The sequence below is a fragment of the Patagioenas fasciata genome, chromosome 7, assembly GCF_037038585.1.
Source record: "Patagioenas fasciata isolate bPatFas1 chromosome 7, bPatFas1.hap1, whole genome shotgun sequence".
Lineage (NCBI taxonomy): Eukaryota > Metazoa > Chordata > Aves > Columbiformes > Columbidae > Patagioenas > Patagioenas fasciata.
Window position 1 is genome coordinate 23,429,060 of NC_092526.1, and position 23,587 is coordinate 23,452,646.

Genomic DNA, 23,587 nt, shown 5'->3' on the forward strand with positions numbered 1-23,587 from the left:
AAAATAATCTTTTCCAGAATACTTTTCAGTTTTCTCAAGTTTTTTTTTTTAGTATTTCTTATTGTAAAAGAGAGAGAATTTTGCCTTGTTCCCTGAAATGCTGACACTTTAACTTCTTTCTTTAGGCAGAACAGGAACAAATTCTGACACTGTAATATTTCTTGCTAAATAAGAAGAAAAATACTATCCCATGCGTCTCCACTCATTGATTTCAACCCATCAAATCCTCCGAATGTGCCATTTGCTGAAGCATTTCTAATTCTTTTCCTGGGTGCTCGAGTCCTACCCTGGCCTGCCCAGCACTGTCTCCAGGGCTGATACCAAACCTCAGGTGCCCCGTCTCTAACCAGCCATTGCTTCAGCAGTGATCATCCCTCCTGCTTGGCATCTTGCCCCCACCACAGTTTCCACCTCCACAGGAACTCTTCCATGGGGTCCACCACACCCCAAAAATGCCACTCCAACCTTTTGCCTCCCTTCATTTTTATTATGTCTCTTATGTTTCTAATAACAATTAGATTAGATTTAACCTAGATTACAAAAAATACCCTTCTACTACAGCCAGTTCCCCTGACATCATCCTGGCTCTCAGCTCACCCCTCAGAGAAGCTTACCTGACTCATCAACTCGAAAATGACAAGGACAAAACAGACTTTTGCTGTTCCCTACCAACGCTGCATGTGTCCGTCACCCTTCACAAGATCAAGATTGACTCTGTCCTTCAGGATCACTGTCTCAGCACCATTAGCACCGCTTTCTTGTCCTCTGCATCCAGGCTTCATCCAAATACTGAAATGCCTTCCCATATCATCAGTTAAGAAACAAACTTCTCTGTTAGAAGATTTATCTAGAGCCTGCTCACCTTTACACTGCTCCATCAAATTACTCTTTCTTATCCATTAGTCCAATGGCAAACTCAAAATACATTAAAAGCTGAGTACATGTTTTTTGACATTCCATAATGTTCTACCTTGCTTCGTCCTTTATCGGACGCGCCTTAGGGAGGTTTCCTGGCTACATTAATTAGGAGGCCCAGAAGCTACCATGTCCTCCTGTCCCCGGTGCACACAACCCAGCAGGAGCAGCTCAGAAGCCTTTTCGGGGTTTCTAAGCGTTGCTGTCCGTCCCCAGAGCTCGGCGGTGCCGGAGCACTAATCCTCCCGTACCACAGAGCGGAACTGGACATCTGACCCCGCGCTGGTCTGAATAGGCACCATCTCTGGAAATGAAATCAGACACAGTAAGCGATGCCAGAAAAAAGTGAAAAATTTGTCTTCTGAGGTCTGAACAGCCTCTAGTCCTGTTTCATCCTGCAGAGGGGGACCTGGCAGCATGCTAGAAAGAAACACGTTTGCATCCCTTTGCTAGTTCAAGAGCCAGCACCTGCAAACAATACTGCATTTATTACATGACACTGTTCTGATATTTATTTTTAATTCCCCATTCTAAAACCTGCCAAGCAACTTGCTTGTTTTCAAAACTAAAGCATGCTTTCCAGAAACATTTCTGAAAACACACCCAGCAGAATCCCAGAGATCCTGACTTAAATTACAAGGGGTTTCTTTCCCCTTATAAAAAGAGCATCTGCCATATGCAGATTTTATTGTCTTATAAAATGTGAGACAGCAGGATTGCCAACTGTGGTTTTATATCTCCCAACCCTTCCATTCTCACTCTCACCCCAAAAATCCTTTTTTTGTCTCCTTCCATAAGGTTTCAACTGCCAGTGATTTTTTAAGAATGTGGAAAACAGGTTAGCAGGAGAGCAACATAAACTGGTTTCAATCCTAATTTGTAAAATTCAGTATTATAATATGAAATTTAAAAGGAAAATCTAGATAATTGTAAAGAAAAATACTTGCTTCAGAAACCAGATAAAATCCTATAACTACGCGGTCCTGTGAGTCTGAGGTAAGAGGAGAGCCTCATGTTGGGCTTACACTTAGGCATTTCTATTTTGAACTCTCCCACAATATCAGCAAAGTATAATAAACATTTAACTTCTGTGATCTTACATAAAAGGAGAGTTTTTTGCTTACGCTTGAAAGCCATTTTCTTTTGCACAGAGAAAAATAGCTTCACTCCTGTGATTAATAACTATAAGTGTCCCAGAATGCAATTTATTTTTGTTTTGCTTTTAAGGAAAATATTTATTAAAAAAAGAGACAAAGTTTTAGAAGAATCAAATAAAAAATGATCCGGTGGCTCTGACAACAGATTACACCACCAGCTGTGAACTCCTCAAGCAGATCTACCACCATTATTTCTCAGGCTCTATAAAGGTCACTGCTCAAGTTAGTTACCCATGTATCTTGTAACTCCAGTTATTTTTTATGCTTTTGGTTTTTATAAGGCAGTTGTTCTGCTAGCCTTGATTGCTGTCTAAAAAACAAGAATGAGCCAGCAGATAATTAGTATTCATAACGGGGAGACTCATATTGTATCACTTGTCAAGGCAGGGAGGAAGAGGAGGAGGAAATATCAGCAAAGTGCTGTGCAAACATGATGTGAAAGAACATGATGGATCAGCAGAGCTTTAGCAAAGCCAGTCCTGGGAAGAAAGCAAGGCTGGATCTGACAAACTATAGAGATGCAAAATCAACACTGAAAACAAAAGTCCTTGCGACAGTGTACAAAAAAGCCTTCCCTGAGGAGAGGCTGCTGCCATGATCTCCCTGAGCACCCGCAGGACCCCTGCTCCGTACCGAGGAGCACAGCCTCTTCCACGGCCCTCCGTGACACTCTGCTGGTGAGAATAATGGGGTTTGGAAAATCCAGGTACTACCACCTGTGTTGGGACAAAACACATCAACTTGAAAAACGACAGAAAAATAATTGCTGATCTACCCTCTTAGGCTACCAGTCCTACGCCCTGGCTAGATGCCTTGTTGTTATTTGAGGAGGAGACCAAACTGATCAGGGACTGAATAAACGGCACACATCCAGCATTTGTACCATGCGGTGGTCCAAAGGTGCAGTTCTGCTGGCCATACTATCTCTCAGCTCCCAAGGATGACAGGACACTGCTGATCTAGGCTGCCAGCTCAGTGGTCCTGGCTGATTTGCAATTCCATCAACTCACTTCTGCCTGTTGGGACTTTACTAAGCTTTTAATTGGGTAAGGGAGATAGCATAAGTCTCAATTAATACAATGAACTCGGCCTGTATTATTGATGTCTGTCTGCCCTGTCACAGTTGATTTTATCAGGCACTGAGCATGCCCACACTGGCACCCAACAGGCATGACCTTCTCATCCATCCCTGGTCCAGGCAGAGGTTGCTGGATGTGAAGGGTACAGAAGAGATGACAGTGAGGAAGCCAACTGACTTAACTCCGAGCTTGGTCAATGCTTCAAATTAACCCTTGCATACATAATGATGATTAGATGGTGCTTCTAAAACAAGGGTCTGATCACTCCCAATATTCCAGCATGTGACATTCCTCCTGTGAGTCAAATATTGCTGTTGATGAGTAATCTGAGAAGTGAAGACTGCCATGACAACCCACATGGCAGAGCTATATCTGCAAGAGAATCACACGCATGCAAAGGTGCAACAGAAACGACAGTAACTGAGGCCACTGGAACAGAGTCAGAGAGCTGACTTTGCCCAGACCAGCTGGGGTGTAACATGGGGGCCAATCTGGGACCACCCCAAGGACTGTCCAGATGCTGGCGGAACGCTGCGTGGTTCAGCGCAGAGTATAAATAGCATCGCTATCACCGGTGGGTGCACTGAGACGAACACTGAGCAGGCAATCCCTCCTCCAGGTCCTCACCCACTTGGAGCCAGAAGCGCTGTCACGTCTTGTTTACTTACTGGTTTGTGCTGATCATGTCAGCAGAGATGGGAACAACTGGAAATTGTGGTTATGTCATGTTCTATGAGAGCTAAAGCAAAAAGAAAATGGAGAGTAGCAGGCTTTTTCACTTGTAAATTCAATTAAAATGGCTGTCTTTCTTTCAGGATGGAATAGCAGATTTTCTTTAAATTTATATCTAGAAACTGGAACATTATCCATTTTATTCCAAACCCGAGTTATTTAATAGCTGTGTCCATACAAAAAAATCTGAAACTAGAAGTGAAAATTTAATAAAAACCTTAGAATTGAAATTGCATATAAATACATACCATATATGTTATATATGATGATGTAAATATAATCTATGCAATTATATAAGTAGACTATAAGCCCATAAGAAATTCCTAAATGCTTTTGCAATGATGCTAAGGCTATTCTGGAGGAAAAGCTGTTGATGATGAGAGAGCATGACATGTACTACGAGCTCCTTGAAGCAAACTCCCAGTCTTGCCCAGCAGAGCCGCTTCCCAGCTTCACCACTGGCACGAGCTGCTCCGTTCTTGGGGCTGTGCACATGGGAGACTCGCAGGATCCACATCTAGGGACTTCTAAAAATACTGGTGCAGTAGGAAGGGATTAGAGATAAAATAAAAGATTTAGAAAAAAAAGGCTGGTGCCTTCCCCGCCCCCCCCACAAACAGAGGCAAAGCTTGAATTCAGGGACTAGCACTATGAAACCAGAAAGGGTTAAATGATACTGTGCTCTTTGGAATCTGCTTTGGAAAAGCTCTGGCTTTTCCAAAAAAGTAAAAAAGTAGAAGTAACATTAAGTAAATAGCTTAGGAGACTAAAATCCATCAATATCTGAAAGCTTTTCTGGCTTGAACTGTCTTAAAATACACTGTGAGGTTCAGAAGCAACAACAGAGAACTGATGAGATCTCAGAAGTTTTGTGGAAGTTTTTTTCCAGTTTTGTTCTCCAGATATTTTCCCTGCCTTTAAATGCTTTTTTCCCCCAAGTACTAGGAGTCTAAAAGAAACATCAAATTTCCTGAGGTTTTTTCATCTGTGAGAAGGCGCAGAGACTTTCCCTGGGAACTGTGCAGGAGGCACCCAAGCTCTCTTTCTGAATATTCATTTGAGCACAGTGACTCACTTAAAGACGCTTTGAAAGCATGTTCAGTGCCAGGTCTGTACCTAATAAAATATCAGCATCCTCTTTTCAGTGGAGCCAGACCAATTTACCCCGAATCGGCATCTGCCCCAGTTTTCAGGAGATCAGAAATAGAAATGAGTTCATGTTAGAAGTCACAGAAAAATGGTTCTGCTTAATCTAGTAAGACTTTGTTATAGTTTCTGGCCATTTCTCAGCACTTATTCTGCACTTTCCATCTCCCTGTTCCCAGTGTTTAGGCACCGCTTAGCTGAGTGGCTCATATCTGAATAATAAGATTTGACATAGAACTACTATGATTTTTTACACTAGCAAAACAACAACTAGCACAGATGAAATTATACCAGTAAAACTCAGACCAGGTTATCTTATTTGTTTCAAAGCAGCAGAACAAATCTAACCAGCAGAGTAACTGTTGTTAAAATCAACAGCCTCTCCATTAAAGCGATGCTTGAGTCTGTCTATACTGCCAAAGCCCTTCCCATAGAGACTGGTCCTCACCTGAGCTTTCACTTTTTGTGCACATTTAAGGCTATATTCTACCCACAGTTATTTCTGGAAAAGCACATTGTCTCTGCTCTGGAGCTCCCTGATTGGCCTTTGAAATGGGTCATCCTCAAAGAGAAAGCCAGGATGCTGCTTCAGTCAAGGATGGCGACGAGGAATCTCAACAAGCAAGACCCACCAGCATCTCTGGTGACTTGGCTTAAGAGGCTGTGGAAAAACATCACTCCTCTCTGGAAGAAGTGTTCACTTGAAAGGGAGTTAAGTTCTGAATGTTCACTGACCCACCAAGCAGCCTTGCAACTGTTAATTACAATTAACTGACTGTGCCTGTTCATTAGTAAGACAGTGACTAAGAAACAGCATGACAGTACTAAAAACTGCACAGAAAGACAGCAAAAAAAGAGTATTGTGGAGACATATCTATTTTGTGAAAAGTAAGAGAGAAATGAGACAATATCCTAGGGAAAATGACGCATGGAAACACAGATTTCAGTCCAGCTCTGACAGGCACAGACACCTTCTTGCTTCAGTGAAGCACCACAGCACTAATCTCGGCAGAAGAGTGGTTTTATGTCTTCCACTGTCCGCAGCTACAGAACACCTGCAGAGTGCTTGGCCAGCTCATCATCAGGAGGGGTCTGGAGGGAGACATGTAACCAGCCAAGGGAGCTAAAAATTCCCCAGGGCCCGTGAGTCACCAAAGCTGGAGGGGAGTGAAGACCTTTAAGGTGTTTTGTCTGGGCTTATTCTAAATTTGCTAAGTGACTGGGGAGTGACTAACAAGTTTCACTACCCAGGAGACTTCTTGCTGTTAATATCAAATTTTCCCTTTTCTCTTCCCTTTAAGCTACCATTCCATAACTCCCAGCTAATGCTCCTCTTCCAGGACTGCCCTCCTTGCTATTACCATTTTTCAAGCATATTTCTACTGTTTTCTTCAACCCCACACAAACAGCAGGCAAAGGAGAGAGGTCAGTGCCCAAGTCCAAAGCATGGCACCAGATGGAGACGAGGTGCAGAAGATGGTCCATGTCAGGTAGGGATGAATTCAAGGCAGAAGGTACCTCATTACATGTATATATACATTCCATGGAGACCATGACCGGCCAGCTCTGTCCACAGAAATCCACACCACCTGGCTGGTCAGCCTGCTCACTTCACCCAGGAGACAACTCACATTCCAGCAGATTTAAACAAGAGAAAACCCGGCTGTGTCAGCACTCCTAGCAGAACTGTCTTTACATTCTGCTTTCAAACAACCCTTGGAGCAAAACACAGATTAACGGGTTTATTCAGGAGACCTCTTGGTGATTTAAGAGTTAAAACCAGCTTTCATGTCTACCCCTTCCTTCAGCATCTGCACCCCTGTAAGGACCACTACCACACTGCTCCTCTGCCACTGTTCCGCTACCTGAGCTTTGCTGGAGACAACAGAATGTGAAGGTCCAACCTCCACCTGTGTCCCCACCACAGGAGGTGCAGGGGGGAGGGGGAACTGAGGTCTCCCAACCTGTGGCCAAGCCCAGCCTGCCCCTGGAGCAGCTGCTGCTCCCTTCTTCCCTTTGCTAAGTCAACGGCAGGAGCTGCTGTGCATTAATGATTCTCCACTTCTCCTCCCTCTGCTGGGATGTTACAGCATTTCCAATATAAAAGCATTTCTGAGACCCTTGCATTTGTGTGACTGGTAATGTGCTTGACCAAAGAAGCAGCTGGGAAAGGGTCAGGGGTCCCTCTCTGTTGCCTCATTCCTGTATAACGAAGAGAAGATTAGCCGCAGAGGTACAACGCAGCGTGTGTCCTCTTTTTTTGCTGGTGAAGCCCCTGGGGACAGCAGTCACTATTGGTTAGCTTAACTATATATATTTATTTAATTTCTTGGCTGCTTTTTTCTAGTGTTGTTTCAAACATCAGCCTCCAAGACTATGGGACTGACATTTCCTTCCTGCCCACACAGGTAGCACATTTGCTGCTTGGCCAGGAACATGGGAGACTTCTGTAGACATTTTAAATGATGATGTCTGTACACGTGAAAAGAAAAATTTGATGGATGCAAGGGATTATAAAAGAGAGAAGTGCATGAAATAATGATGACCATTCATTTCAGATCCACAATGCAATTATTATGAAGGACTTATGGTTATTTTATTAAAAACAGGCCAGCAGCCACTTTTAGAGCTCGTGAGCACCAGCAGCATTCCTTGAGTGGGTAGGCTGGTTGCTGCGTACCCTTTAAGGACTGAGGGGTTTGTTCTACTTTTTAACAGCAACATTATCTGTGTAAGGTGACTCCATTTCACTGACTTGAGAAAGAGTTACTCCTCAAGGTATATTTTTCTGGCAACTGTACATATAAAAGAACTACAGTAGGACTATTATAAAGAAAACAATCTACGTGGAAAGTTTGTGCTATAGCTACGACCTTGGATCAGACACACAGTTTGTTTTTGAAAAACAACTGGAAAACCCACAGCTTCCAAACTTCTCAGAAACAGTTACTAGAAAACAAACAAAACCCCCCACACAACAAAAAACAACCAACCAATAAACCCACAACAAATAAATGCAAATGAATGAAAATCAGGTTAGTGGATGTGTTTCAGGTCGTTAAAGGAAAACAACTGATGAATTCAGACGTGTGCAAAATTAAATACATATTATCCTACATATGGTGTAGTACATGGAAAATCACTATCTTCTGGCATCTACAATAATTACATTCAAACTCTAATGAACAAATGAAAGTTGCAAGACATTTCAGATCTCTAGGACATTTCAGGAGTCTGTGTAAAAAGCTCTGCATTTAACTGACAGCCACCAGGATTATTTTATGCCAAGCATTCATATTCAAACACTTTTTTATATAACACCTTGTACATTGTTTTCAAATTCATGCTTTATTGAAGAACTCAGGTCAAACAAACATCCTGATCGTATAAGTTTCCAATTTCAGTGATTATCTGAACTCAAAAGCCAGAAGGTGGTTCAAATGAAATCAGATGGATGACAGGTAAATATATGTATGTGCACATATGTGTACTTTCATACATGCACATGCATATGATGGAAATGGAAATCAAAACTGAAAACAAGAAACAATTAACAGATCATTATATCATCAGATACCTGTATTATATTTATGATTTCTTCTTCTCCTAAAATAAGTAAACGCAAAAGCTACATGTGGAAAAAAACCTGCACACATTAAAGATAAAATCTGGGCTTCAGGTACTGTATATGAAGTTTGTACCGTCATCTACAGGACTTCAGTATAACGTCAATTCACTTGGTCTCACAAATAAAGACTGCCTGTGCTGCAACGCATTTGACTACCAAAAGGTTAAAATTACTAAATCCTTACTGGACACTTACTACGGATCCTGACACAAAACACACATATGTTGTATTGACACGTGCGGCTTTTGCCAAAGAGCATAGTTTATTTAAACTAATTAAAACAATAACTAGACGCTACATGGAAGACTAAGTAAATTTTATTATAACACAAGGTAATTACTAAAGTCAGCAGCTCCAATAGCCCCATGGTATGTGCCACGCTGCTTTCAACACACTCAATTCATTAATGCAGGAGAAAAGCCAGAAAGTAAGGGAAATGCTGACCATCTGCTCAATCCAGATGCAGTAGAACATGCTTCTTACCTCCAAAGCTATTTACCAGCGATAAACTGAGATAAGATCAGTTTAATCCACTAATCACAGATCTAAAAGACTTTTTTGACACACACCATCATAAGTAGAACTGAAGTACACTCATTTGAAATGAAAGAAAACTTTGCCAGTTTTTCTCACCTTTAGCATCCCTGTTGGTATACAAAAATTCTAATTAAAAGAGATAACCTAGATACAGCAAGTAATATTGAAACAATACATGCACACAAGCAGTCAACAACAAAATCCTCATTCTACTGCTGATATGTTGTAAAGATGTCTAATAGATTTAAGGGGCAACGAGATTTAATAGACACATTTAAGTGCCCAGAAAGTCAAGAGTCTGCATATATAGTATTTTCTTGCAATACTGGGCCCATTTTAAAACCAGAATTATAGTCCCTGTGCCTTAAAAAGAAATAAGTAACAGCATTCCTTACCTTGAAGTTATGAATCTTCTCGTATTTTGGAATATGTTCATTTTCTTTCAGAGTTGCTCTTCGGACAAGCGATGTCAGCTGTGAATAAGCAAAGAGTTTCAGAGGTTGCCAGATTGTCACCGATGACTTCCGAGCGCCCAGTTTCATCCCCAGGGCTGCCAGCAGTAGATCTCGCTGCCGGCTCTCCTGCGGCGAGTTGTGCACCGCAGCGCTGCCGGCCCTGTGCCCGTGCCAGGACTCTCGGGAAGGCATAGCCGGGGCTGGCGGGGAGGGGACACGGCCCCCCGGACCGCTCTGCGCGGATCAGACTCGAGGGGAAAACCCGAAAAGGACCATTTCGGGGACCTAAACCGCTGGGAGGGGCGGCGCGGCCATGGCCGGGCAGCTGCTGGCTAACTCAGCGCGGCGGGCTGGGCTGCGCTCCGGCCGAGCTGGGGGTGCGGGGGGGGGGTGTCCCGCAGTCGCTCCCGCGCCATGCGTGGACACCGCCTCGCGCTCGGCTCGCGGGGCGACGCTGCAGCGCGCGGGGCGGGGCGGCCCCGCCCCCGGGGCGGGGGCGGCCCCGCGGGCCCCGGGGCCGCAGCCAATGGAGCCCCGGCGGGGCGGGCAGCGCCGCTCCCCGCGCTGGCTCCGGGAGGGCTGCCAGCCAGGAGTGAGGCCGGCGCCCCTACGAAATGGCACCTCTTCGCCCTTGAGGGGTGTGGGGGGCGTCAGGGCACCCTCAGGTGCGAACAGGAAACGGCAGCTCCAGGGGACGTGAGAGCTCCCCCGGTCCCTTGTGACACAGCTGGGCACCGACAGGCATGGCAGGGAGCAGTTAATGTGACCCTTGATGCTCATCACTCTTTCCCTAAAATGACATTTCTTCGATGCCTTTGATATAAAAAGAGGCTCGTCAAACTCACATCATAACGGCCTCTGCTAGCACTGGTGTGAATACAAATGCCACCAGAAGTTCATTGCACCACCCCTTCCACCAAGGACCTAAACCCCAAATTGCTGTGGTGCCTCTCATTAGTGATTTGTGAACATTAACAGAAGCTGAGTGACACACGGTCTCGCATCAGACTGAACCCTGCTGATTAGACAGATGACACAGATGATGAAACGTGCCCAGGACAATCAGGTCCTCGCTACCCCTCACACAACCCAAGGAAACAGCACTTCACACCAGCATCATGAAGACGTTGTCACAGGACGCAGCAAAGTGTGAGGGGCACTCAAAGGACCAGGGCAGCCCATGCACACCTACCCAGAGCTGCTCACCCAGGCAGCCCAGCCCTGGGGGCTCACATCAGCTGCACGCTGACAGCTGGGAGGGGACACCACCACGGCCACTCAACTCCAGCCCTTTTTCTTCTAGTGCTCTCCAAGCGCTTGCAAACAGTCTTTGTCAGAGACTGCAAAAACGGACCTTTGGTCTGACTCACTACAGCAGTGATTCACAGCACGGGGCTGACCACCCTCCCGACAGCGAGGGTGCAAGAGGAGCTCTCCCGGCACACAGCCTGTCCCTGCAGGCAGCCCCAGCGCAGCCCGCCCAGCCCTCGCCACCGGCTGCAGCTCCACAGCCACTCTCCCTTCTGCAGCAGAGGTATTTTTATCTCTCATGACTCAGTAACAACCAAAGACGAACACAGTTTGTCGCAGTCTTCTGGGTGGAATTGGTGTGTGTTTTGCAGCTGGATCACAGCGCTACCATTTAGCTCAATCCTGCCAACACAGCTGAGAGTGATGCTCGCCATGAGCCCTCCTCTGCTCCGTTGCGAGGCCACCAGTACCTTCTCTACAGGTTTTTAAAATCTGCTGGGTTTCAGCATAGGATCAGGTTGCAGAGATTAAGGATCAACACATGTGCTTCACCAGACACTAATCTGCAATGCAAGTTAATAGCTAATAATCGAAACACTGGCTATAGCTTGTACGGGATGAAGCTGTAGGGCATTAGCGGCTCATACAGGGGTCTTGCGAGTATCTGGCTGAGTTCCCAGTTTCAATACAAACAGGAGGCTGGTTGATCCGTCCTATTGAGAAATACTTTTCCAATAGCTACTTCAATCTGCCTCTCTTGCTTTTAACTGCTCATTTCTGCTGCAGGTGAATAAATGCCCTTCTCACATTTTTCTGCACATCCTTCTAAGTGTAACACTCCACAGCAATAGGAGATCAAAAAAACCAAACAAGGTGAGGACTAAGAGATAGCAAAACCTGACCACCTCATCTGTGTGAAGTGTGAGGACAGTGGGCACTCAGGGGTGGAGGAAGTAGACAGGCTTTCTAACTCATTCTCTCCTTCCTTTCTAGTAAAGCCACTTCACAGGTTCATTCCCAAGGACTACATAAGGTAACAGTCCTCATGGAAGAAGGTGCACCTAAACCTGCCACTCCTCTCCAAACAGCTTTGAGTGACAAGCTCAGGAAGCAAATTGTGGTGTTCTGAAAACATTTTTGTTACATGCTTCCTTGGAAACCAAAATTCCTCTTATTTTTTAAAGGGAAAAATAAATCACCAAAACTTCATATTAGGAAATAAACTCTTTGAAAACTGATTTTGTTGGAAATAACCTGGCATTTATTATCAGAATCAAGCCTTATTATGCTGTATACTTCCTCTTAAGAAGCAAGGTAATGCATTGTGATTTTTCCTTTCAATCATTGGTAGAGTGCATGTTTGTCTTTTGACATACTTATTCCTTAATTGTCAGTTTTCTTTTTCCTGATTCTGAAGAACTGATTTATTTTCAATTGCACTATAGAGTCACATTAGTAGAAACTGATCTCTGGATCCTGGAAAATTAGATCTTAAGAATGCCAATAAAAAGGTAAGCAAAACTACCCAACAGGGAAAGGTCCTACCTCATGGCTGTAATTATGAAAACACATTATAATCTAGAAAATAATTATAAGATTATGAATTTTAATTCTAACATTACTTCGTGTTACAGTAATCTAACTCAGATTGCTTATTGGTTTTACATAAATCAGCTTCCCATTGTTCAGTGCAAAGCACTTTCTGCTGTTTACAAATATAGGAATACTGGGCTCATCCACGCTCGCAGCCCTTCACATGTGCTATATGCACTACAGCTGTGCACACCAGAAGCCTAGATTGGATTAAACTAAAGCCATCGAGCTAGAAACTGAAAAATTACAAAAAATGTATGTAAGAAATAGACAACAAATACATTTCCCCAATATAAAGTAGTGTTGTAATTAAAATTCACACAACTGCTATCAGATGACACAATTCTATAATTCTGCTATTGCCTAATTTAGGGAGTTTGGCCTTGCAAGTGTTCTTCTTAATCCAGCCCACTTTCCTCCTTTTGTAAATCAGAATGAAGAATGGAATTTCTGTTCTACACACCTTCCTGACCACAGTTTGGGTCATCAGCAGGTCCAGATCTTTAGCTTATCAGTAAGTGAGATAACACAGCAAGAGAGAGGAACCCACTCAGGTAGCCACAGTCATAGCAGAAGTGAGTCACCATCCCTGCGAGCAAACACATGAAGCCACACATGCGGGGGTTCAACTCAAACCCTGCAGGAAAGCTGTTCTCTCCTGACAGGTGCTCTGTGCTGTCTCTATTCCCAACCTGCAAGCCTGCCAGTCCTGCTTTTCTGTCGTACACCCTTGGCTGCCCTTGATTCAACACCTGCTCTTCATCAGTGGCTCCTGCGCTCCCACCCGCCAGCAGCCTCCTCTCCACAGCCTCTTCCTTGTCCAACAGCTGTCTTTATAACTGGCTCTGCCTGAAGTCTACCGTAACCGAGACAATTATTAGATACTGTTTGCTACATACTGGATGAAAAAGAGGTAGAAACCTGAGAAGGAAAGTCTTCTCCCTTCTATTTTCTAAGTCTTTATTTTATTTTTTTATTAATTGTTTGTAACAGACATTTGCAATCATCGCATGTGTAGGGAGCCACGTGCCATGCAGACTCCAGGAGGAAGAAAACTGCAGGGCTGTCTTCTTAAAATTTTATTTAAGGACTTGATTTCACAGGATTGAGGTGAACTGAAAATGGAACGACAGGGAGCAATAGCTGAGCAACCTCTCAGCAGAGCACGCAGCCAGAGCAGCCTCTGGTACAGTACATTTTAGTGACTAAAATGAGCACTAAAATACCAAACACAGCAACATGACAACCTTTAAGCCAAGACATCTGTTTAGAGGTTCTACATTGTACATATGGACTAAAGGAAAAAAAAAAAAAAGAACAAAAACCAAAACCACAAACAGGAAAAAAAAAAAAAAAGAAAGACTGTAACCTGCTATTTCAAATGTTCTCATTTGTTCTAAAACCTCATCCATAAGGGTGGTTCAGCCTAAGTCCTACCAGGACTCTACTTTTCTTACTTCCCCCTGAAGAAGTCCTCCAGGGCACAGGGAAAACAGCTGTTTTCTTGAGCACTGTTTGCTCTCAGTGTTAGCTGGATAAGGTATGCATATTTGCTGATACAAATCTCACAATCAGTAAGTCTGATTACGAAGACTCTACAGACCTGATTTTTAAAGTCATCCTTGGCTTGCAGTAAATTCCAATTAGTTACCCTCTGAAAGACACATTATTTAAGTTTAATCCAGTCACAGAATTCAGAAAGATAATTTGTCTGATGTTGACTAAGAAGGCAAATAGATGCATTTCCCATTTGTTGAGTAATAAACCAAAATAATTTCTGAAAAAAACCCTATCAAAACAGAAAATTCAAGAGTCATGTTAAGCTCATCAGTCCTAAAATGCCCAGATTAGACTCAGTCGTACCTCCTGAAGGCCACATGCATGTCCAGCATGATGAAGTGCTCAGTTTCATGATCACCTGGCTCCTCTCTCAAACACAGTTATCGTGTTTTCTTCAGTCTCGGGAATGCACTGCAGGCTTTTCATTCTCATATGGTATTTTCATGTTGTTATGACTAAATATGCCTTAATTGTTTCAGACTTCACATATAATATGATCGCTTCCCTCTAAAGAATTTATAATAATAGTAATAACCAGCAGTTATATTGCACGCATTTTTTTAAAAATCAAAGATGATACCCTATTGTACCCATCTGAAGAAACAAGATATTTTGATTGCTATGTGGTTAGCCACTGTATATTTTATTGGGTTCTGTTTCACCGTATAGCAAACTTAGCCAAATCTATATGCTCAGAAAATCCCTCCTTGCCTGAACACTTTATGAACATATCTTATGGGCTCAGTACATGGTTTTCAAAATCTAATCAGATTGTGAAACTGAGCCCAATTTCCTCAGTGCAGTTCTTGGTGGAAGATTGTTCCATGCTAAATATAGTTTTCCTAGTCATATTTTTCACCTAATTGTTCCCAGGACAAAGGGGAGACCCAAATTTTAATTTTTATTTAAAACTGGTGATAAGCTCTTTTAATTTCATTTTCTTCACCTGTGGACACACTGATAACAGATGTAGCCTTTGTCCACAGATCTGTAGGGTAGGAATGCTGATCAAAAAGTTCAACCTGAAAGGTGACATTTCAGGAGCTGGATGGGAAGGACCATCACGCAGTCTCAGCCACCAGGGTAAGACTTGTCCTCCTGCCACCCCAACACAGCCACATTTACCTGGCACAGGGACAGCATCAGGCTCACACAGTCCCCAGTGTGTACTGGGATCCAAAGGCAACACACAACCCCGCTTTGAGTCCACAGTTACCCGCAGGGGAGTTGGGGTTGAAGACACAGTTGAATGATGAAAGCTTTCTGCTGAGAAAAGTTCTATTTTTAACAACAAAATTTTCCAAATGGACTGGCTTCTAACTAAATCAGACCTTCCCACCCCTCTCCTTCAGTGAAATACTTATTGAAAAAGCTAAATAAATGGCTATTTATATTTTTGAATTTTTATTTCTGATAAAGGTGCATGTGATTTCCACAGTAGGTAATCACATTCTTATATCTAGAATTTAAAAAGAAGTTTTAAAAAAATGTTTTAATTAAAACCTTAGTTAAACAAATTCAGCCAAAGTGTTGGCTTGGTTTAAAGCACGCTTGTTAAATTTAAAAAATTAATCTAGATCAAAGTTTAAATGATGGAAAAAAAGTTGCCCAATATTGCTACTAGAAATTGCTACATAAAAAGCGAGTTAATTTGGTACTGTATTGTGCAATACAGTTAGAGTGTATTATCATCATTTGGGAAGATTTTATCTTTGTGCTGATGTGCTTACCAGAAATACCCTGAAGTACCCCTGTTTTCATAACAAGGGAGCACACCCATAAAAAAGCAGAGAGATCTTAGGGGAGGCCAACAGAAAAGTTGTTTTTCTGTAGATTTAGTCCTATAAGCTCACGGTCACTGCAGCTGATTCGGATCTAGGTCAGCAAGCTTATGTTGTTCCTAGTGGCATGACGAGTTGTAGATTTGCTCCTGGCCATTACCAGTATGAGCCTTTGGAAAGGACAAGTCAAAACTGTGCATTGGCAAAAAGCATCCACTGTATTTCTCTCTTTCAACAACCAACAAGACCTTTTAGCATTTGCTATTCTGGATAGTGGCACAAAAGCACAGCACTTTTCAGAGGCAAACATTTATTTTCTTAGGGAGGGGGCTGTTTTGGTATATAACCATGGACCTAACCACTAGCAAAAAACAAACAAACACACAAACAAACAGAAACAAACAAAACCTCATGGTACCTGCAGTGAAAAGATATACTTTTATTCTGGTTCTGGAAGACTTCGCTAACACCAAGCAACTTTAGCGAGGTTAGCAACTGGCTTGCTGTGTCTTCTGCAGGAGGGGAGGTAATTCTGGGGATCTCCTTCACATTCCACAGGTACAGCCACCACTACAGGGGTGCATGTGGGCACATGGGAATGCACACAGGCAGGGACGTGGATGTTGCAATCAATAATGGTGCTAAGTGGGTTTTACAAGCAATAGCTACAACTTCATTTATGCTGCATAAATAATAATATCCTTCCTCACAGGATCATGTTCTGGGAAGACAGCACAGTCCTGCCCTGTTCACGGAGCTCCTGCCTTGTCCCAGTTTGGTCCTGAGCCGGCCAAAACCACAGGGCTCTTCCCTACAGACACCAACGCAGGACATCGCCATGGCCCTGGCTGCCTCTGTTAAAATGACCAACTGCTCCAGCCCTCCCCTTACAGACAGAGGCTGCCAGCAGACTCGTGAGGGCCAAGATGTGACTGCACAACAAATGCAGCGCTGCTACCAAGCTGTGTGACACTAAGGCAGGATATGCCAATCAAAAAACATGATAAGAGCTAACCAGAAAGTTAAGAAATTAGCTCTTTTCCCTCCTAACTCTGACTGTGGCGAGAGAAGCAGTCACCCACAGCCATGAGTTCAAGCTGATATATCAGCTTCAGCAATTCTCTCTGTGCTTTGCAGCAGCTCATTACCTCAACCCCATTCATTCCTTTGGAAAACAAGCTGCATTAAAAAGAGGCCCAGCCCCAGCCAAACTTGGTAAGTACAGAAGGGGATCAAGAGGTGGCAGAGCCTCAGGGGCTGGCAGCATCACCATTCCCCATGGAAAGTGTGCAAGACAGTTCATGAGCAAGGACAGAAGCATCACAAACCACCAGAATTTGTCTCCAGTGAACCCTTCAGACAACTCCTATCTGTCACAGCTTTGCTTTCAGTCCTTTCCACCCACGCTGCCATCCTTCACAGCTTTGGTTTTGGCCCATCCTATCTTCTCCCCCTGCCAGGAGCCTGGGCCATGGAGGCAGTAAGCTAAACAGGGAATAAAGCAGCTACCTGTTCCAGGCAGTCCTCTTCTGGGGAAATGCAGGAGCACAGAGACTGGGAGGACTATTCACATAGTTCAAGGTAACCATTTTACCACTATGCATTGGTAAATCAGGGCTAAAGAGGTCTGTCTGGCAGTTATGAGACCTATGGGAAGAGGAGCTGATGGAGCAAGGAGGACTGCCCAAGGTAGCAACCCTCATGCTGGCCATAGCACACAGAGACTGCTCCTCTGCAGCTGCTCCATCCACTCCCATTCAGTCAGCAGTTGCTATTTCAGCTGACAGCATCACCTTTTGTTCCCATCCCTGCTCTGCGGTGTCTCCTCACTGGCTTGCAGGGAGCTGTGCCAGTGTGACCAGGCACCGGTGATGCCCATCACAGCAAGGGGTCACTCCAGCAAAAGCCTCCTGACTTGTGACATGTCGAGGCAGGCTGTATTCCAAAAAGAGACCTTCAGAGTAATTTATAAATGCCACAGGACAATGTACTCCACAGGAGTGGTAACAGTCAAAACGTACTGCAAATTGGCAGCTGTGTGAATGCTACTCTTTTGGCAAACGCTCTTTGTTACTACTATACCACATTCATGTATCATAAGAGAAAACAGGCTGTTAGACTGATCTTCTGAAACCACAAGGTAGTGGTCATAGTTTATTTCTGATCTCACCCGCATTATTATTACCTCAAATAAAAGAAAAAATAAAAATAAAAAAGGTGGCCTATCAAGAAGCTTAACCATACCCTTTGATGAAGAACTTCACTCGTCTCCTGGCAAGGAAGTGTTAATGGTGGTCAAACTTCATTAAATAAATAATTTATAACACTTCCTTTATGTTATGTATTTAAGAATCACATTGATAAAAACTGTTTTTACAATAAACCTCTATGTCTTTTTGTAACTGAAAATGCATACACTTAGGGATAAATACAATCATGCAGTCCACAAGGGTCTTTCTAGTATTATATTTATTAGTTTTTTTCATTTAATCCCCTTGAAATAGGACATTTGGCTACTGGCATAACATGGGAAACTGTCTTTTTATGTTTCATTAATATTTTCTTACCTAATGTGTAATATTCATTTCACATCAGTCTTGTCTGGCAGTATAATGAATCTCATATTAGCCCTTTTTGTTCTATGCAGTAATTAAATTTAGAGTAATTCAATGTATGTTATAATTGAAAACTGCAGCTCATTAACTTCTAAACACTCTTTGTATTTCAGTCTACACCTGCTCCTTTGGCACATGGTCTATTTTGAATCCATCCACTTCTTCCTGAATAAGCTACGTTGCTACGATACATGTGCTGTCACAGTTTCTTTCTTCTACATACTTCCAGTCCATATTCACACTTACTTAGCATAAACAAGACCCAGAGTGCAAAGTCTCCTAATCCTTCCTTAATTATCACAAGGTGGAAACAATTTTTACCTGAAGGAATACTAGAGTTGTGACATGAACACGCAACATTCTTGCAAAGCGTGTAATGGTGAAAACTTGCTTAGGGACCACCTCACTGCAGAAAAATTACAAAACAGGGTAACCCTCAGTGTCCATCAGCACCCCTTGCAGACCCCGATTACCAGTTTTCCGGGCGTACGTGTGTCCACGGTCATAGATGTATCAGCGCTGTGGGTCGGGCTCTACATTCATTTTACACAATGCAACTAGGCAGACTCAGAAAATGAGGTAGGCTGATCATCCTTCAAATGAGTCTCTCATGTGGGCTCCCACTATCCTTGCATAAATCTCTATTTAAATCAGGACTGATCTGAAACCTGCAATGAATGAAACCAGAGTGGAATTGGCAGTGGAATTACACTCTGCTCCCAAAGTCAAATGATCCATTTATTGGCACCCATAAAATCTTCTAATCCCTGATCACATTCTCAGAAAAGCCTTGTTCTACATTCTGTTGACCAGCATTCAAATTTTCTCATTTCTCCGTTTCCACATATAGTTCATCTTTCCTGTTTATTCCGTCTTAGCTTCCTAATTAACATTTTAAAATCCCTCTGTCATGAAAATTTTCCGGTAGGGGCAGGAAGCATCCCTTTTCTCTAGAGGAAGCTGTAACTGCTAACAACTCTTACCTGACACAGGCACGCAAGAAACCATTGTCTCAAATAACCAAACCCAGCATCTTTGAAACAGATTTAAATAATGTCTTGATTTGAAAACTGAATCATTTTGAATGAATCAAAATGGGGCTGGCAATGCAACTCCCCATCAGAAATTTGGGCTATGCAGATTATTTACCTTTTGGAGGAGAAGCAGGCACTGGCATGGGGACAGCTTAGACAACTTCTGTTACACAGGACGGACTTTTTAACATTTTTTTTGTCAGCAAGTCTGTTTAGTTGATGCCTGTTTTCTGTTGGGATTTCGAGCTAGTGTATTTCAATCAGTAACTCAAAGGTCTGACATTTGGATTTCAGAGGCATACAATCTTCAGACAGAAGCTCTGATTGTGAGTATAGGGCACATCAAAGTTAAAAGACTAAGTTTGGGCTATAGTTCCATTTCTTAAATTCACTGGCAATGAATGAAATTATCAGCAATGAACAAAATGTTTATCCAGCACAACTACTTTCTTCTTAGTCACATTTTCCATCTCATCTCATAGGGCATTTTTTAATTTTTACTGCCACCATCTACTAGGGCTTTAAGTGACACTGCTCATAAGATTTCTAATGCTGAGGTAGTCTGAATTTTCAACAGTAAAAATAGCCTGTGAATTAACCCATAAGATCCATTAAATATTATCCAGTAAGCTCTCAGCATTATCAACCGCCTTACAAACTCCAGTGTTTGAGAAAGGTGATTGGCAGCTGCCAGGCACAGGCTGCAGCGCTGCGACAAATGCTCTGCAAGGATTTGGAGCCTGGAGTGGATGAGAAGCTGTGACTTAAGAGACTGAGCACTTCAAATTCTGTGAAAGATAACAACACATGATGCTTTTTGCAATTTTTGTGCATTTGTATTAAACACATCGTTACTCTAATCATCAGCCAATTCACAGAAATGCCTGAATGCAAATGTAATTCACTATCCTATTAACTTTGGTAAATGCTTCAAGACTTTTCCAGCAATGTAAAGTCATCAGAAATCTTCAACCAATAAAGCATTTGATACATTATATAAAGCACAGAGCTTTTAAAATATTTTATTATTACAAGCAAAATGCAAATTCCTATCATATTTTCACAGTATTCTTCCACTCTGCTCTTAGGAAGGGGAAAAGCTAGTTGCCTCTAACTGCTACTAATCTAATTTACAAATTGGAAATCATAAACAAAAAATTACTAAATCATATACACTGAGGTTTAACAGAGGACAGTATACTTTGTGATACTAGCTCTAATGTTCCTTAGGCAAACTATTTCCAACTGCTTTACCTCTAACCATTGCAATAATAATCCCCACTAAAGAGCAATACAGTTTAAGTCTATTATAATATTAACTTCACTATTAGAAACACAACCTCCTGTAGTTATCTTGGAAGCTGTATGGATGTGAGGAATATCGATGCTAAGATGATGCGCAAGGATTAGATCAACTCATCAACTCATCTCATCAACTGAGAATCCGATTCTTCAGCATGATGATTCTTACCTTGCTCAAATATTAGGGCTGTAGGAACAGCAAGTGCCAGAAGCAACACTGTTTCTAACTGCTGATGCCATGCAGAAAAACGGTTAAATATGGAAAAGTTTAGTGTTCTAAAAGTTAATGATCAAAGAAAGACTTTGCAAAACTGTCAAGAGTTGCTGTCTTCACTGCTGACAAGTGTGACAGGTTTGAAGTAATAAGAGCAAGCAATTTATTGAGCTTGGTAACAAAACTGCTCTCCTTACTTTGTTCAAATGCAGAAAACATTCAGATAGAGACTGCACCTAGGTATGAGAAGTTTTATCTGAAAATACCTTCTTTCTTGTGAAGGACTGAAAGGAAAGAAATAAGGGCTAGAACAGATGAGCCTCTATGGCTTTAACTGCAGGATAAATGGTTGTTCTTTTCTTCTTTCACAGTCTAATATACTTCAGGTAGGCACCTCTACTTCTCTTTCTGCCACCTCTTCTAAAACAAGCATTTCACTCTTCATGGGTCTTAAGGGTTTGGTAACCATTATGAGTGGGCAATTACTGGAGCAGACGTGCTTGCCTGTCAGGGGATTCTCTAACCACATGGGGGGCAACACACCAGACTGCCACAGCTCCGCATCCTTTCCATCTTTGCACAGAAGCCAAATGACGTGTATTTGTACTTGCGAACATCTAAACAGTGACAAATGTAAAATGCTTTCCCCCACTCCCATCTAAATAAAAAACACCCTCTCCATTGCAAACAGTAAGGAGAAAAAGGAGCTTATCTGAATAATGATAGAGGTAAGTAGAGAAAATCCCTGGCACAGATTTACACAGGCTAGACAGAGTTGCAGACGGTATAAACCACGAGACATGTCAGATACTAGTTCACAGCAAAGGTGCTACCAACTCCACTTCCCACAGCCCTGGCTTTTCCTTGGGTCTTTCCTGTTCAACTGGTGACCAGACCCGACCTTGCCCAATTTATGAGATTAGACACAATTGTAGCCCGAGGTGATTATCACCAGCTATACAGTGTCACGTTATAAAGTCTAAGTGGGGTAAGAAACTTGTAAATAACAAAATTATCCTTTTATAGGGCTCTTAATTCAACACTCCAGTCTGTTTCCTGTAGAAGTGATTAGTAATAGAAAATAATTAGGAGATGCCAGATGGGAGGAGGAGTTAAAAAAAAAAAAAAAAAACAACCAAAACTCACACAGCTAAGGAAGGAGAACAACAAACGAGGGAGCTGCCAGCTAGCAACCCACTGCAGTCCCTCACCATCCCAGAGGCTCTCTGCATAAGCAGTAAGTGACAACCACAGCCTGCTTTAGAGACCGCTCTGACAGAAACCCACCTTCTCCTTTCTGTAGCCACTGCCTGGATTTTTCAGCTGTGAGAAGGCATAAAAAGTCAAGGTGAAACCACAGGGTTTTTTAGTAAAAAAAAATTTCCTTATATATGGCTATGAGGCTTCCCCACTATATATCTAGGCAGCCTTTTTGGAAACCTCAAATATAAGGCCCATATGGAAGGTAAGCAACAGACTCCTACAGCATGCTAGGACTAAAGCCATGACAGCTCTCCACTGCTCATCAGGAGTTGAGCTGGACCTCTGCACTTCTGTGTCACATTGACTAAGGTCCATCAGGATGGGAAAAACCTCCCTTCCCCTGCAGAGTGCCCAAAGCAAGCTGTCCTCTTTGGTTCTTCAAGAGCTAAGAGAGATTCTTTCCTCCCTCCCTGTGATCCTTCTTGTGCTGGCTTATCCCAGTTAAAAAAGAAGGAAATTTCTGCCAGTACATGTAAGAGAAGTTGAGGCTATATGGTACTTTTTGAAAGGCATTTAAAACGTAACCAGATCTAAACCACCAAACATTAGAAACCCTGGAAAGAACTGCAGGGGAAGACTTCACACTGACCTCACAACACTGAGAAACACAGGAAAATAATAACAGCTTATTCATTGCTACTGGTTTCATTTTATCAGTAACAACGTAACCAGTATTCTTCAGATTTAATTGCACAGCAACTGTACCGCTTTACAGCCTTTTAAACAGTTATGTACACTATTCATTTTACAAAGGATTGATCAGGCACAGGGCATCCGCTGAGGGTAATTACTCTCCACACTTCTGAGGGTCTGGTCTGTGAGTCTGAGAGACCAGACCCCCCCGATTTCACACAGCAGCTGCTTGTCTCAGTATAATTAGACAGTGGACTTCCTGAAGACTGTATCTTTGTGTACACATCTCACACACCAGACCATAAAAGAGCCACACATGTGAAAAAGCAAAAAGTTTACATGAAAAGTCACCTCTGGGAGCACTCAAGTGACTTGTATCCGCGACAAAAGGCTGAAGCATGATGCTGATTCTCTACTGTGCTTACCTACAAAACGAAGGAAACCTCTATACAGGAGAAGCATCATGACGGGAGGTGCGTTGTGTATTTGCAATAGCACCTGACCTAAGCCACTCATCATTGTCTGAAGTTTGTGGCACCTTATTTGTTTTGAACCTTGTAATATCAGAGCAGCAATATGCAATCAGGCTGCCAACACAAGCATGCAACTTTCATTTCACGTTAAGCCCACACATTACTGTATGAGCATTAAATTAATGTGCTGTGGAGGCACAGGCACACATGCAGAGGCAG

General features: G+C 42.7%; 1 protein-coding gene across 2 annotated transcripts in view; it reads right to left on the reverse strand.

The window, feature by feature from the left end:
* Window positions 1-23,587, reverse strand: part of CHN1 (chimerin 1) — a 100,318-nt gene that overhangs the window by 19,912 nt on the left and 56,819 nt on the right. The window contains exons 1-2 of one of the 2 annotated variants that reach the window (XM_071811113.1): window positions 18,923-19,039; window positions 9,590-9,667 (exon numbers count right to left, since the gene is read on the reverse strand). In XM_071811113.1, coding sequence (XP_071667214.1) covers window positions 9,590-9,667; window positions 18,923-18,955 — 111 coding nt within the window. In that variant the 5' untranslated portion in view covers window positions 18,956-19,039. Of the gene's footprint in view, window positions 1-9,589; window positions 9,668-18,922; window positions 19,040-23,587 lie in introns of those variants that run through there. The other variant, XM_065841197.2, reaches the window with a different exon arrangement.